We start from the raw sequence: 17,362 nt of genomic DNA on the forward strand, positions 1-17,362 counted from the left end.
TCTCCATCCCACTCCCTCTCTCTCCTCCCCCTCTCACTCAGTCACCTCATCTTACTCTCTCTCACTCCCTCGCTTGTACCGCCGCTGCCAACCAACGCCACCGCTACGCCACCGCCATCCCACGGCAGCGCCCGACCGCCTTGGCCGCCCTGCCATGCCCCGCTGCCACCCGCCGCCGCTACCACCGGACGCCGCCGCCGCCACCCAATGCCGCCGCCGCCGCTGCCTCCCGCCGCCGCCGCTACCACCGGACGCCGCCGCCGCCGCTGGATGCCGCCATGCCGCTGCCACCCGCCGCCGCTACCACCGGACGCCGCCACCCAACGCCGCTGCCGCTGCCACTGGACGCCGCCATTGTTTTTTCTTTTTTTCTGACGCTGGCTCAGACCGACGTGCTCGCCCGCACATGCGCGGTAGAGCTGGTCTCTACTGCGCATTTGCGGCACGTCGGTCAAGCTTCGTTTATTAGTATAGATATTTATAATGTTTGTTTTTTTAAATAACACCAAAAACAAATCTATGCCAATATTCGTTTTATGGAGGCCAGAAATAATTAGGATGAATCAAGCCCTTCTTTATGTTCTAGATCTGAACTCCCAGTTCAAGTGATCAGTGAGTGCAACAGCAAGTGTTTCAGAGTTGGTGCTGTTTTTTGAACATAGCAAGATTAAATACCTTAGCCTGGATGATTTCCCAGTATTTTTATTTTTTTTTTAGCTGGTACCATGTGCAGTATCAGTGAGTCCATAAAATACCATTGAAGAACAACAAGTTCAGGAAAATTGTATTCTGTAGGTTACCCTCAGTGCAGTACATGAATGGCTAAAGTACCAATTAGAGGAGCTGCTGCCAGACTTCTTGAACGAGATTCTGTGTGTCTGATTATCTTCTGCTCATAGGCTTGGCATGTTTTTACACTCAATATTTATTTTTCAATCACAGTCATGGAAGATTTTGATGTTTGGTGCCATAAACCTATTATGCATTGGTTTCCTGCTCATGTGGTGCAATTCCACAAACAGCATGGGTATGTTAACAGCTCTTTAAAATGTTTAGTATGTCTCAACTGATGGATGTTCAAACTTGTAAATCGGGAAAATATATAAAAATGATGAATTAACGATAATAACCTATTTACTGGCACTGAAGCCAGTGGCACTTACAGCAGGGTAGCAGCCATTTTGCACAATTTTGCTACAGGTACAAATGAACTCATTTGCCTTCTTAGCAAAATTTCTCATGAAATGCGCGTTGCTACAGGCGGGAGATTTGTGCATTCCCAGTTCTGGCAATGCATGAACTATTTTGTGGGCTGGCAGTCCCGAATGGGGCTGCAGTTTTGTAAAAGGAAGGCCCTGAGAGGCCAGCGGTCCCTGAATCCTGAGCCTCTTGCAGGGCAAACAATTGTGGGTGCGCCAGGTTTAAAAGGAGTGAATGGGATCTACTGGTCAGCTAGCACTATTTTGGAAAATGGCAGCCGGTGGGGCAGGAGCAAGTGGAAGGGGGCCACCTGTTTGAGGTATGGTCTTTTATTTATTTATTCTTTTTGTGTGAAAACAGGCCTACAAACATTTTTTGTGTATCAGTTTCTGCAAAGTCCCCTTCCTAATGAGTTGTTTTGTATGATTGTGCAACACAGCAACTCATGGGGGGAGGGATTTGAATAAACGTTTATGCATAGCCAGCTACTTGTGAGCGTTGACTCTTGTGAAGGCCACTTTTTTGTGAAATATATTGTGCAAAACGCCAAGCCTTTCATGGGTTATGCATTTCTGGGCGTTGTGGAAAATCTTTTGCACAGAAAACTATTTTGCTAAACATTTTTACATTTTAGTATATTGGCCTCACTGAAAGAAACTAGGATCCCTATTTTTTTTGGGGGGGGGGGGCAAAAACACAGGGGCCGGTAGTTCCTCCTTGCTGTTCCTTCCAGCTCAATAGGAACCAGGGTGCCAGGAGCCTTCATCCACAACCATCCAGGGATTTGTCCCCTCCCTCCCCACTGTTCTGCTCCGATCATTGCAGTAACTGTTCTGAGGTCTTTGAAACCCTGTATCCTGGGCTCTAAATCTGGCCCCCAGGTATCAGACTTAACAGCAGCTATGATTCCCTCTCCCTCAGGGTCTGTGAACGCTACCTCTGCAGCATTTCCAGCCAATCCTGAAGTGTGGTATGGATCCAGGAATTGACTGTGGGATCCTTAGCATGAAAGCACTTGGCACTGCTAGTGAGCCATTGGGCTGATAAAGGAATCATTCAGTTTTCAAGCTAAGAACCACAGGATTAATAATTGGAATTGGTATTTGTTTCATATTTTTCTTATGTCAACTTGTACCTAATAGAAATCCCACCGAGTAAACACGATCATGGAACTGGCCATGTTAAGCTCAGAGCTGGATGTTAGGGAAACAGATGTTGGGCATAGAACTATTGCTGCCATCATGGGGATTAAAGAGAGTGGGAATGGATATTTAGAGCTACAAAGATTTGGTCCCCAATGCATTGCTAGGGATAACCTCTAAACACCTGGGGAGCAAGTGTATGAGTGAATGACAGAAGCTAAGCAAGCATATGCTTGTGTGTGGAAGGCTGATTGAGTGACAGAAGTTGCTGCTGCTTCTTCTCATGCTACTGTTTCCTTAGTACCAGTCACAAATCTTTCAGTAAGAAGAACTGTTGCTACTGCTGTTTGGCATGGGATGCCTGACTAGGGTTAGGATACACCCCCACAGGTGTGGTACTGGACTGCAGGGCTCAACAAAGGTTGACCTTCTGCCTAGCCAGCTCCCTCCCCCTGCAGGTTGAGCCCTTGGGTGCTGGGGGCCAGTATGGCTTAGCTTGGGTGGCAGAACCTCATGGTTGGTCATGGCTGGAAGCTGGGTTGATCATCTGCCTAGCCAGCCCCCTCCCCTACAGGTTGAGCCCTTGGGTTCTGGGTACCGATAGGGCTTAGTTGAATAAGGCTGGACAGGCACAAACTGGAACTGAGTTCTGGCACAGGTTGGATGTTGTGGGCAGAGACAGACTGGAAGCAGAGGTCTAGGTATGGAACAGTCAGGGAGCTGAAAACTAGAACAGGCTGGACAAGATTGGACAGGATAATAAGCAGGGGTGAGGACTGGATCCAGACACAGGCTTGGACAGGACACTGAGCAGGGGTGAGGACTGGATCCAGACACAGGCTTGGACAAGACACTGAGCAGGGGTGAGGACTGGATCCAGACACAGGCTTGGACAGGACACTGAGCAGGGACTGGGACTGGATACGGATCCAGGCTTGGACAGGACACTGAGCAGGGACTGGGACTGGATACGGACCCAGGCTTGGGCAGGCCACTGAGCAGGGACTGGGACTGGATGCAGACTTGGGCAAGGCAAGGGAATAGCAAGGCAGGGAATGGATACTAGGAACTATACTGTGCAGGGCAAGACAAGACTAGACAAGACAACATAGAACAAAGAACACTGAGGCCCAAGTAGAAATACAGAAGGCTTGTAGGCTTACTTAGGCCTCTCCACTGGGTGAGGAGAATCCTGAGTAAGCCTAAGAGCAGGCCCGGAGGCCACAAGGCAAGGTAAGGCCTGAATAGGCCATACAGCAAGATACAAGGAGACAGAAGGCCTGAAGGTCACAAGGCAGTGTAAGGCCTGAATAGGCTACAGGTCAAGGAATAAGGAGACAGAAGGCCCAGAAGTTACAAGGCATGGAGCCAGGTTAGAGAGCCAAGGATGATTCCATGAAGAGGCATTTAGGTTCAGGCAGGGCAGGGTTAAATGGGGCTTGAGCTTGGGTGTGGATTGAACAGAGGCAGAGCTTGGCAAAGCTGGAGGTGAAGCTCGCTGAGATGAGGCTGTGCCACAGGTTGAATCAGGTGGCTAGTGAGGAGATGGTTCGGGTAGCTAGGAACAGAGCTCACTGGAGGCACCTGCTGATGGCGAGATGTTATAGCAGACATGATCAGGGCAAGGTTTCTCATGAGGAGTCCCCTGCCCCTCTCCCCTTGAGATTTAAATGTGGAGGATTATGCCAGAGCACATGCTAGTGTAGGATGGCAGAATTAGAGGCCAGCCTTCATTAATGAGATTTAAAAGATTGCAATGCAGAGCTTAGTCAGCTCTGTGCTTTACACATCTTTCATCGCAGATTCTGGTTGCAAACAAGGATAAAAAGAGAGCGAGAGAGAGACAATTTTAACCACCTCCTCCCTAATTTCCCAGATGTGGAAGCTGGGCTTTATCAATAACTTGAGTGCCTTCAGGCCAATCTTGTGCCCCCCAAAATGAGTGAATGTGTGAGTTAAATCAACAGTTCTATTTGTAAATGTATACAACTCTGTGATGAACCTGAAGTAACTTTGCTGTTATAACAAGCAGCATAGGGTTTTGTTTTGTTTTTTGACTGATTTTTAACCCAGATATTTGTTTTTCAGCTTTAACAGCTTATACTTACTTGACAGTCTTTGATCTCTTCACGTAAGTACTTGATTCAAATACTTTTCATAGATAATGTTATGATCCCAGATGATGCTTTTGGTTATTTGATAAATAGGGTGTTTCTTCCTAGCTGTGAGTGGTGCGTCGTGAAGGCTGTAGAACTATTTGATTGGAAATATTCTATAGTATGTTCCAAGATCCTTTGGCATAATACTTTGAAAGAGAGGTCCTACCTTCTAACCATGTGCATGTGTTACAAGGTAATGGAAAACTAAGTAAATACTACAGTGATGAGCTATGGTAACTATATTGGTCTCGCCATTGATATACTACATCCGAACCCAACACAAACATATCCATGAGCGACATATCCTCTGACTGAGCTGTGTGAGTTAATGAAAGTTAATTTCCTTATCATTCTGCTAGACCAGTTATTACATTTGGGATTTCTTTCCTCCATGGTTGATGGAGTCAGAGGACACACCTTTTTCATGGCCTTATTTGAAGCTATAAAGGTGGTTTGGCCCTGACTAATGCCAGTAGTTCTCTGTCTCCAGTAATGGTGGATATTTGAAGAGGATGTAGCTCCCAGAGTCAAGGTCGACCCTGGCCTGGTTGAGTCCTTGTTGTTCCTGGGATAACTAATCCTAGGGGTTACTACTTCCAGTAGGAGCAGTTTTCCAAGGCTCTGCCCTCGTCTAGCTCCTGGGTCATCCCAGTGGTAGCAGTTGCCAGGTCCTGTTCTGGATGAGTTCCTGGAGGTCTCTCCCAGTTGCTTGCGGGCCTATAAAGCCTTCAAGAGAATGGTGCCTGGCCTAGTACCCTGTGGGGGCTGCAGTGTCCCCAGAGCACCAGAGGAGTCAATTTTCTTTGGATAGTGGTTCCTGGATTCTCAGAAGGCTTGCAAGCACTCTCGTTCTCTCCAACCCTGTTTCTGTCTCTCACCGGTGAAAGAGCAGCAGAAGTAAGTAGAAGCCGGGTCGGCTGCTAGCAGGCAGGGGCCTTGTCTGGAGGTGGTAAGTAGTGGCTGTGCCAATTTCTTTATGGATATGCATATGCTGGAGAGAAGACAGCAGTGGTGGCTTAACCCCTTGCTGTTAGATTACTGTCCTGGTTGAGTTAGAACATAAAAAATTGCCATGCCGGGTCAGACCAAGGGTCCATCAAGCCCAGCATCCTGTTTCCAACAGAGGCCAAACCAGGCCACAAGTACCCAAACACTAAGAAGATCCCATGCTACTGATGCCAGTAATAGCAGAGGCCATTCCCTAAGTCAGCTTGATTAATAGCAGTTAATGGACTTCTCCAAGAACTTATCCAAACCTTTTTTAAACCCAGCTACACTAACTGCACTAACCACATCCTCTGGCAACAAATTCCAGAGTTTAATTGTGCATTGAGTGAAAAAGAATTTTCTCCGATTAGTCTTAAACGTGCTACTTGCTAATTCATGGAGTGCCCCCTAATCCTTCTATTATCCGAAAGTAAATAACCAATTCACATCTACTCGTTCAAGACCTCTCATGATCTTAAAGGCCTCTAACATATCCCTCCTCAGCCGTCTCTTCTCCAGGCTGACCAGCCCTAACCTCTTTAGTCTTTCCTCATAGGGGAGCTGTTCCATCCTGATTCAACCTGTGGCACAGCCTCATCTCAGCGAGCTTCACCTCCAGCTTTGCCTGGTTTTCTTCCCAATTAAAAGAATATAAGAAAGGGTTAAGAAAGCTAGAACGGAGGTGGCAGAAACTCCGAAACGATTCCTCGTTAGATACCTATAAATCAGCTTTACATGACTATAGAGAAGCCATTAATACTGCTAAGCGCAATTTCTATTCAGAGAAAATTCATAAATTTCAATTTAATCCGAGGATGCTTTTTTCTTATGTTTCTGACCTTACTCAGATAAAATGCAAACCCTCTTTTGGATCAAGTAACTTAAAAGATAAAAGCAACGAGTTTGCTCTTTTCTTTAAAGATAAAATCTTAGCGGTACTAAAAGAGGTAAATACCGTTGATCCACTTAAGATTACCTTGCCAACTAATCCATCAGCTAGCTGGGCAACTTTTGAATTAGTTTCTTCTTTGGAAATTGCAAATCTAATTAAATGAAACCATCCCCTTTATCATTTTGATTGCCCTTCTCTGTACCTTCTCCATCGCAACTATATCTTTTTTGAAATGTGGTGACCAGAATCGTACACAGTTTATAACATTAAGTGGAGGAGTAGTCTAGTGGTTAGAGCAGTGGGCTCTAACCACAAATCCCACTGTTGCTCCTTGTGACCGTGGGCAAGTCACTTTACCCTCCATTTCCTCAGGTACAAAATTAGATTGTAAGCCCTGTGGGGATAGGGAAATACTTGCAGTACCTGAATGTACTAAGACCTAGGTTTATTCCATCAAGAGTTTCATAGGCTAATAATAAATTTCAATAGTCTTACTGAAGGAGAGATTATGTATTATCGCTTAGGTTTGGAAATGCTTTAGGTTTTTTTGTGATTTTTTTAAAGAATACTCTTTCTCGGAGGCATCTAACTTCCTTTGGTAGGCTGGTCAATAGGCGAGGACCAGCATAAAAGAAAGCACGCTCTCTGATTTCATCAAGGTGGGTAAGCTTAGAAGGGACATCTAATAACAATCCATTAATTAATTAATTAATTTATTTATTTTTATTTTTAACTTTTCTATACCGAAGTACCTATATGACATACAAATCACCCCGGTTTACATAAAACTGTAACATCGCACAAAGGCATTACATAGAACAAGTAATATGAGAACTGGTACAAAGAAACTCAAACTAAATATTCTATAATATGAATCGGTCCCGGAGACCGCCAATATGAATTACTGAGAGAGTATGTACAATCATACAAGATAACGGGTAAAATGAGTGGGTAGTAATTACATACGTTGGAGTATAGGATGAGTAAATACTTTGGGTAAATGAAGACCAAGGAGCAACATAAGAGGAACATAAGAAGCAACATAAGAAACCAATCATGATTTAGAGAGCATGAGTGGGCTTTGATAATGGGAGTCCGTGAGGAGCTTTGGCGACCCCTTGTAAGTTGATTAACATACCAGTGCGAGAAGACCATAATTAGAGTTCGATCTTGGCCTGGAAAACTGGGTCTGAATAAGGGGGTAGGAGAGCTTGGCGGAAGGGGATCAGGATACAATGCACATCGATAGGAGATACTGGACAATGTATATTGGACATGCCAGTTCCTCAACCAAGGCTGTGTTAAGTGTCAGGGAAAGCTTGGATGAAAAGCCAAGTTTTTAGTTTGGTTTTTTTTTTGAAAGCTGAAGGGCATGGTTCTGATCGTAGGTCCCGGGGGAGCACATTCCATTGATGGGGGCCTGCTGTAGATAGGGCGCGCTTCCTTAGGGATGTTTTCGTTGGAGGGGCATACAGTGTGCCTTTGTATGCACTTTTGATTGGTCTGGATGAAGTATGTGGCCGACCTGAGGGACCGGGAGGGAGTATGGAAAGTACGTTTGCCGACCTGAGGGACCGGGAGGGAGTATGGAATTTTTAGTACTGAGGAAATCCAGGGGGGAGGGTAGGTTGTGAATAGCTGAGTGTATGATCATGGCGAGTGATATGCCAATGAGTTTTCCAAGTAGGCTGGGTAAGGCCTGTAAGAATAGTGCATGGCTAAACATTACTTAGCAGGGGTGTGACAGTCTGCAGGCACATGAGTTAATTAGTACCTAGCAGACGGGCCGATACAGAAAAAAGTGCGGGAGAGCCAGCAAGCGCCCGCTCTCCTGACGCGCGCACAGGCCACTCTCCTGTGCGCGTGATTTAGTATCGGCCCACATGCAAATGAGAGCCCGCAGTAAAAAGAGGCGCAAGGAAAGGAGCGGTGGCTGTCAGCGGGTTTGACAGCCGATGCTCAATTTTGCCGGCGTCGATTCTCGAGCCCGCTGACAGCTACGGGTTTGGAAAACAGACGCCGGCATAATTGAGCATCCGTTTTCCGACTCGCGGGCCGCCGGCCGATTTAAATTTCCTAGCGTGTAGCAGATGGACTCAGGACCAATGGGTATAGTGTACTCCTGTTGGCAGTTGGAGACTGATCAGATTTCAATCTGACGTCAGCCCCTAGTACATATACCCCTGCAGGAAGTGCAGCTCTTCAGTATTTTCCTTCTCCATAGCAGTTAGGGACTATCTGCACGCTCTCAGAGCGTTAGACCAAAATTAAAGAACAAAACCCGAAATTTAAAGAAGAAACCTACCTGAAGACAAGCCCCGCATTCCTGCGGTGATACCCTCGGGTCCCTCCCCCAGTTGAGTTTCCCGAGGTGATTTCCGTGGTCCCTCGGAGGTGAGCCTCGGTCCGGTGGCCGATTTGCGGCAGTGACCTAGCCCCCAAATCCTCGGGCGCGGCGGAGAGGCAGCCTCAGTCTGGCGGCCGAATCACGGCGAGGACTTAGCCCCCGATCTCAGGCGCGGCTGAGAGGCAGCGGGTGCACCCCCTCGAGCGCGATGGTGAAAGTATTTGCCCTCTCCCCCCGCAGCCGGAGACTGCCTGGAGCGAAACCGGGAAGCGCCGAAGACAAGGTAAGGTGGAAAGCTTCTACTTTAGCCCGGTCTCCGAAGATCGAGGAGGAGCACAGGTCGGCGATTGGAATCTGTGCCACCGGGTTGATCCGCCCTAGCAGGGCTAAGCCCCGGCTGTTCCAGGGTCTGCCCACATGGAGACCCTCCGAGGAGGTCGCCATATTGCCCACATGCTTGTCGTCGCCATCTTGGCCTTGTTCGCCGTGCTGCCCGCAGTCCGATCCGAGTGCACAAATTAAGCTAAGCGCACAAAATTATTTGTGCGCATACTCTTAGGCGCACATAAAACCTTACGCGCATAAGTTACACGCACAGTACAAGGCGCACATCTACGGCTAGGCGCACATCTGCGCGCACATGTCAGACGCAATGGAGCGCATAAGAGCTTACGCGTCCACAGAAAGAGCACCTCCAGAAACAGGAATAAAAGCTCAAGGCCTCTGCCCAGCATGCCACATCAGAGCCGCACAGAGCGAGGAAGCCGACGCCCTATGCGCACACTGTGAGGAGACCCTGGGAGATCCAGGTCAGGGCCAGTCCCACCCAGGGCCCAGTGCTAGCTCCTCAGGTGGCACCCCGGACCTAGCAGGCCCCAGTGAGTCCATCCCACAGACAGGGACCCCCAGGGAACTGGCGCCCCTCAACCTAGACGCAGCATCGATCTCTTGGGTAGAGTTGTTCAAGGGGATTCACGCCTTTGTCAAAATGCAAACTGAACCCCGGGCGGACCAGCCATATGCGCCACCGGAAGACCCTCAGGCCCCAGGACCCTCGAGGCCTAGGCACAGGCTCCCACCACCCAGAAGCCCCACCTACGGGGACACGGATTTCTCCGAAGAGGAAGCCGAGCCCCTTGAGGAGGGGGAACTTCCCTCGGGGACAGAGCCACACCGAACCATGAGACGCTTCTTCTCAAAGGATGAGCTTCCGGACCTTGTATGCCAATGCCTATCAGAGCTCGCTATCCCGGGCCAAGGCACCTCGGGGGAACCTAGAATGAACCCCCTGCTGGAGGGCCTTCGACAGACGTCTCGCCATTTTCCTCTCTTACAGGCGGCACAACAGCTAATTGACCTGGAGTGGAATGCACCGGAGTCCTCATTCAAAGGGGGTCGAGCCTTATTGGCCATGTACCCCCTGGACCCAGCAACCAAGGAGCTTCTGGCGTGCCCTAGGGTGGACGCCATGGTCTGCGAGGTCGCTAAGCGCACTACCATCCCAGTGGAGGGAGGAGCGGTGCTCAAGGATGCACACGACCGGCGCCTGGAAGCCATACTAAAGCAATCATTTGAGGAGGCAGCCATGTCCCTGCAGATTGCGGCCTGCTGCATCGTGGTGACACGTTCCTGTTTATCACAAGCCAGGAACAACACCCCGGGAGAAGACATGGAATCAGCACTATCATTCCTCACTGACGCGGCTTCCGATCTAGTGCGCACAGCAGCCAGAGGAGTATCGTCCACAGTGGCAGCCAGGAGACAACTCTGGCTTTGAAATTGGTCAGCTGACGCCTCCTCCAAGACACGCCTCACGAGAATGCCCTTCAAAGGATCCCTTCTCTTCGGCAGCGAACTAGAGAAACTGGCCAACAAATGGGGTGACTCCCCATTACCTCGCCTGCCAGAAGACAAGACGAAGAGAAACCAGCGTCCCTTCCCCAGGTCCGCCAGAGGCAGAAGCTCACAGCGCTTCAACCCTTACAAGAACAACTATCAAGCGCCCCGCCCTACGGGCAGGAACCAGTCCTTTCAGAACAATCACAACAAGAGGGGAATTAGCTTGGGTCCAGGTCCCAGCCGCACCCCACAATGAGATTCAGCCGACCCATCCAAGGGAAGAAGCCATAGGGGGCAGGCTAACCCTATTCTACCACAGATGGGTCGAGATAACTTCGGACAAGTGGGTCCTAGCCATCATCCGAGAAGGGTACTACCTAGACTTCTTTCGAGCCCCTCCGGACAGGTTCGTGGAATCTCCCTGCCACGACCCCTGCAAGAGGGTGGCAGTGGAAGCTACACTGACCAGACTTCTGGCCCTCAAGGCCATAACCCCGGTACCTACACGGGAAATAAATACTGGACATTACTCCATTTACTTTTTCGTACCCAAGAAAGAGGGTACATTCAGGCCCATTCTGGACCTCAAGTCGATCAACCGACACCTAAGGATCCCATGCTTCCACATGGAAACCCTACGATCGGTCATATGTGCAATACAGCCAGGAGAGTTCCTCACATCCCTGGACCTGTCGGAGGCCTACTTACACATCCCAATTCATCAGGAACACGAGCGCTACCTACGCTTCAAGGTCCTGAATCGTCACTACCAGTTCCGGGCACTACCCTTCGGGTTAGCCATGGCACCCCGGACGTTCACCAAGGTAATAGTAGTGGTGGCGGCAACACGAAGGAATCCTCGTTCATCCTTACCTGGATGATTGGCTGATCAGAGCAAAATCACCGGAGGAAAGCCACCAAGCAACCAGCAGAGTCATAACTCTACTGGAAAGCCTAGGATGGGTAGTCAACACAAACAAGAGCTCCCTACAGCCCTTGCAGTCGCTGGAATACCTAGGAGTCCGATTCGACACCAAGGAAAACAAGGTCAGCCTGACCCCCATGAGGAGATCAAAGTTGTGGGACCGGCTCCAGACCTTGCTGAGCGCCTCTCATCCCACAGCATGGGATTACCTGCAAGTCCTCTGCCTAATGGCATCCACACTGGAAGTGGTACCATGGGCGCGAGCCCACATGAGGCCCCTGCAACGATCACTTCTATCACAGTGGAGTCCACGATCCCAGAACTACACCGTACATCTACCACTACCGGGCAGAGTCCAGACCCAGCTACGGTGGTGGCTACAGACCAGCCACATGAGCAGGGGATCAAGACTATCCTCCCCAACCTGGACCCTGCTCACCACAGATGCCAGTCTACACGGTGGGGAGCGCACTGGGAAGAGTTAACCACCCAAGGGCGGTGGAACGAAGAAGAGGCGGGGTGGAACATCAACCGCCTAGAAGCACGGGCGGTCAGATTAGGCTGCCTGCGGTTCGCCCACAGACTTCGAGACAAAGCAGTCAGAGTGATGTCGGACAACGCCACGACGGTGGCCTACATCAACCAGCAGGGCGGAACCAGAAGCCAACAGGTGTCCTTAGAAATAGACCCTCTGATGGCTTGGGCGGAAGCAAATTTCCAGGACATCTCCGCCGTCCACATCGCCAGGAAGGACAACACCACGGCAGACTTCCTCAGCAGGAAAAGTCTAAACCCAGGAGAATGGAAGCTGTCATCCACAGCCTTCAAGATAGTGAACCGGTGGGGGACTCCAGACATGGATCTTCTAGCAAACAGATCCAACGCTCAAGTACCCAGATACTTCAGCCGCAGGCGGGATCCGCAGTCCCAGGGGATCGACGCCCTGGTACAGGCCTGGCCACCAGGGACCCTGCTATACGCCTTTCCGCCGTGGCCCTTGCTAGGCGCAGTCATTCACAAGATTCAGCAGCACAGGGGGCTAGTCCTTCTGCTGGCCCCGGACTGGCCAAGAAGACCCTGGTACGCAGACATGAGAAGACTACTGGCAGGGAATCCACTACCCCTGCCTCCACACAGAGACCTGCTACAACAAGGTCCCATCCTCCACGAGGATCCAGCTCAATTCTCTCTTACGGTCTGGCCATTGAGAGGGCCTACCTGAGAAAGAGGGGATACTTGGGGGGCAGTAATAGATACTCTCCTCCGAGCATGCAAGTTCTCCACATCTCTAACATAAATAAGGATTTGGAGAATCTTTGAGGCCTGGTGCGAAGACCACAACATCAAACCACGCTCCTCTAAAGTTCCCGTGATCCTGGAATTCTTACAGAATGGACTGCAGAAGGGTCTGTCCCTCAGCTCCATCAAGGTACAGGTGGCCGCATTGTCTTGCTACGGCTCCAGGAGCGAGGACGACAGCATAGCCTCGCACCCAGATGTATCACGCTTCCTGAAAGGAGTCAAACACATTCGCCCACCACTAAAGTGGCCGGTACCTCTGTGGAACCTCAACCTCGTCTTGGAGTTCCTAGCGGGATCCGCCTTCAGACCCCTCCGAGGCCTGTCACTCCATCTGTTAACCTTAAAGACGGTGTTCTTGCTGGCCGTGTGTTTGGCCTGCCGCATCTCAGAGCTACAGGCACTGTCCTGCCGTGAGCCATTCCTCAGACTCACCCCGGGGACCATTCAGCTACGCACGGTTCCCTCCTTCTTCCCCAAAGTGGTCTCACACTTCCACCTTAACCAAACCATCTCACTACCTACGATGGACAGCTTGAAGAAGTCTGAAGAAGCCCGTAGTCTGCGCCAACTCTACATCGGCAGACTCCTATCCAGATACCTGGAAATGTCGGAACCAGTACGAAAGACGGACCACCTTTTCATCCTTCACAATGGGAAGAAGCAAGGGGAAGCGGCCTCGCGGGCAACCATTGCCCGCTGGATCAAGGAAGTCATCAAGGCGGCCTACGTAGAAGCGGGAAAACCACCACCTCTACAGGTCAAGGCCCATTCTACCAGAGCCCAGGCGGTTTCCTGGGCAGAAACTAGAATGCTGTCACCTGCCGAGATCTGCAGGGCAGGAACATGGTCCTCCATCCATACCTTCTCCAGATTCTACCGTCTGGATGTTCAGGCTCGGGAGGACATAGCATTTGCAAGGGCAATCCTAAGTGGACCACGGGCAGCCTCCCACCCAGTTCGGGAGTAGCTTTTATACATCCCATTGGTCCTGAGTCCATCTGCTACATGCTAGGAAATGGAGAAATTACTTACCTGATAATTTTGTTTTCCTTAGTGTAGACAGATGGACTCAGCAGCCCACCCTTGGCTGCCGTCTCGCATGGTCCTTCAACGAATCAAGGGTAAGCCATGCTTTCATTTACCTAGGGCATCCACCCTGCCGGGTGTCGACGCTTTCCGGTTGAGCACACTGGTGGTCTCCAGCTATAGTCAATCAACCAGTTCAAGTTAATCAAGTTATTCAAGTTTTTAACGTTCTAACAAAGTTATCCAAGTTAACCATATTAAGTTAATCAATCAGTCAGTCACACATATATCCACAATGCTTTGCAAGGAAGAATACTGAAGAGCTGCACTTCCTGCAGGGGTATATGTACTAGGGGCTGACGTCAGATTGAAATCTGATCCATCTCCAACTGCTAACAGGAGTACACTATACCCATTGGTCCTGAGTCCATCTGTCTACACTAAGGAAAACGAAATTATCAGGTAAGTAATTTCTCCATTTTTTTTTAATTTTTGATTTTTTTTTTAATTTTGGGGCCTCCGACTTAATATCGCTATGATATTAAGTCGGAGGGTGTACAGAAAAGCAGTTTTTTCTGTACACTGTACACTTTCCTGGTGCCAGCAGAAATTAACGCTTTTGGGCAGGCGTTAATTTCTGAAAGTAAAATGTGCGGCTTGCCTGCACATTTTACTTTCTGTATCGCGCAGGAATAACTAATAGGGCCATCAACATGCATTTGCATGTTGCGCGTGCTATTAATTTCTGGGGGGTTGGACGCACGTTTTCGATGCGCTATTACCCCTTACTGAATAAGAAGTAAAGCTAGCGCTTAGATGCAATGCCCTTCTTCAAAGTTGTAGCTTAATGAGCTAAAATACTAAGAAAGCTTGTAACAAATCCTTAAATGTGTTCAAAAGGAAGCAAGCAGTATTTAACAAGCCTAATTAAGTCCAGCTGCAGGACCAGACTGAGGGGAATACCTCAAGTGAACTGCTTGACCCACACCCTCTGCTAATACTGCCTGTGTCTGGGTTGATGAAAGCACTTGCCTACTAAACAGGAGTAACCTGGCCCTTAAGAAAATCATTTAGAGATTGCAGCTCTACAGTAGGCACATAACAAATGTTAAGGCTCTGATAGTGGAGCCAGCAGAAGGATAAGCACCTGCAGACTCCCCTTAAAGGTTAATGGTTTGAGGAGCAAGCAGATTGCAGGCCGGCAGTCTCACTCTAAGTAGCAATGCTCTGCATCTGGAGCAAGCAGGTTAGTCCTGCAGGCTCCTCTGGAATGATGATACTCTGTCCAGGAAGCAAGTAGTTCACCCTGCATGCTCCTCTTGAATTGCCTACTCACAATCTCCCCAAGTGGCGGCTAGAAGAGGGGATCAGTGCTGAAGGTCAGAATTTTGGATGGAGAGCCCATGTCTGTTCCTGGAAACAGTGCCTTAGAACCCATGGGTTCCAGGCCGGACTCTGCCTCATGTTTGTTAAGCAGGTTTTAACAGAGAGAACATATATGCCAATAACGGCATTTGTAGCATTAGTGAATTACCCTGTTGGGTAATTCACTTTGTCAGTCAGGTTGGGTTGGGAATAGAGTAAGATATCATTTGGATGCTAAAGGGTCTTGGGCAGTTGGCCTCTCAGACCATTAAAATGGGCATCCATGAAACGACCATTTTGGGACGTGGTCTTACTCAAATGAAGATGCATTTCAGAATAGCAGGCTCAATCTTTTAGTGATCCTTATCTAGGACTTTCTCAAGGTCAGGTTTCATCATTCTTACCCAAGTTAGTATCAGCTTTCCATGGGAAGCAAAGCCCTCAGCAGTGGCGGCTGTCAAGAAAAAATGTTTTCTTTTAAACCCATGACTATTAAATGTATGTCGGAATCTCTTGACACCCCTAACATTATAGAAGAACAGCCGATCTGTTTTTGGTGCTCAAAAAAAGGGGTAGGCGACTTCTAAGGCCTCTGTACCAGATGGATCAAGGAGGCAATAGCATTGGCCTACTTATTAGGATAGCAGGTCCCGGTAATGTCCCAGGCTCACTCTACAAGGGGGCAAGTCTTATTCTAGGCAGAGGTACCTCAGCCTCGCCAGAAGAAATGGGCAAGGCAGTGGTGTGATCATTCTTGAATACTATAGATTGGTCACACTGTCCAAGACGGTTGCTGCCTTCGAGGAAAGGATTGGGAAAGCTTGCCCCAGTAAAGGGAAGCTTTGGTAAATCCCAAATGTAATGACTGGTCTAGCAGGATTCAAGGAAAGAAAATTTTCAGGTAAGTATAATTTAAGCTTTTAGAACACACAGGAAAGTTTATTCTGTGTTGATACAAAACAGGAGCTAGATTTTATTGTTACTTGCATTGGGCAGATCTTGCTTTTCTGTTTTGTGGCTGATCCAGCCTTGACTAGCTTTGGCATTGAGGCAAGATGTGTAGTCACCTGTGAGGGTGCCTGATCTCTTAAATGGATCATTTATTGTAGAATTTGAATACAGGCATAGTTTGCACAAAGGACTGGCGGTGTGGTGGATAGCTCTGACTGTTGTCCACAGAGTCTAGGAGAGGAATTTGTGTGTGTTTAGTCTTGACACACTTTCCTTTCTGGTTCTTTTCTAATCTTTTCTGTCATACTTTTGGTGTATGATCTGGTGGATCCTCTTTCACTGCTATCTCACTGTCATTCAGTGTGCCTCAGGGCTCTGTTCTGGGCCCTCATCTCTTTCTACACTTGTTCCTTTGATGCTCTGATCTTCTCCTATAGCTTTCAGTACCATCTCTGCCAATGTCTCTCAGATCTTCTTCTTTTGCACCAGAATTTTCATCAAGAATCCAGTCTTAAATCTCAGCCTGCTTGTCCTTCATAGAAGCCTGGATATCCCCCTTCCACCTTAACCTCTGTCTTGGCCATTTAAAGTTTCTTTCCTCCCAAAACCACGTTCCCCTCTTTCTATCTCTCTGAATAAAACTATCAGCATTTTAGCCTGCAATCTCAGGTCACCTTCAGCTCCTTCTCTGCACACATCCAAAACACTACTGGAATATTCTTCTTTTTCAATAATGTCACCAAAATCCATCTTTCCCATTCACAGCTACTAAAATCCTTATCCACTCTTTCATCACCTTCTGCTTCGACTACTCAAAACATCTCTCTCCCACTGAGGCAGCTGTCTCATCTTTTCAAAACTCAACTGCACAAGCTGAGACTCTTCTCAAGTTTCTACGTTGGCTCCTCATCTGCTTCTGCATGCATTTCAAGCTTCTAGTCACCTGCAAGTGCATTCACTCCACAGCTCCTCATTACCACTCCTCTTATTTCCCCCTACACTTTCTCATGACCTTTGTTCATTGGGCAACCTGCTGCTTTTGTCTGTCCTTAATCATCAACTCATAACTCCGTGCTTTCTACCTTCCTGCACTGTATACTTGGCATAACCTTCCTGAGTTGGTATGTAATGCCCTCTCTTTGGCCATAGTCAAGCCCTGCCTAAGACCCACAACTTTGAGGTTGCTTTTAAACCTTAAATCTTGGCTGTCCCTGATCATAGCCTTGT

At 48.7% G+C, this 17,362-nt stretch overlaps 1 protein-coding gene across 1 annotated transcript in view; it reads left to right on the forward strand.

The window, feature by feature from the left end:
* The window catches only part of SLC30A6 (solute carrier family 30 member 6), a 94,880-nt gene that overhangs the window by 14,915 nt on the left and 62,603 nt on the right, over positions 1-17,362 (forward strand). Inside the window, exons 3-4 of the mRNA XM_029593780.1 lie at positions 943-1,027; positions 4,431-4,473. Coding sequence (XP_029449640.1) covers positions 943-1,027; positions 4,431-4,473 — 128 coding nt within the window. The remainder of the gene's footprint in view (positions 1-942; positions 1,028-4,430; positions 4,474-17,362) is intronic.

Source organism: Rhinatrema bivittatum, chromosome 3 (genome assembly GCF_901001135.1).
Source record: "Rhinatrema bivittatum chromosome 3, aRhiBiv1.1, whole genome shotgun sequence".
In the NCBI taxonomy this organism is placed as follows: Eukaryota; Metazoa; Chordata; class Amphibia; order Gymnophiona; family Rhinatrematidae; genus Rhinatrema; species Rhinatrema bivittatum.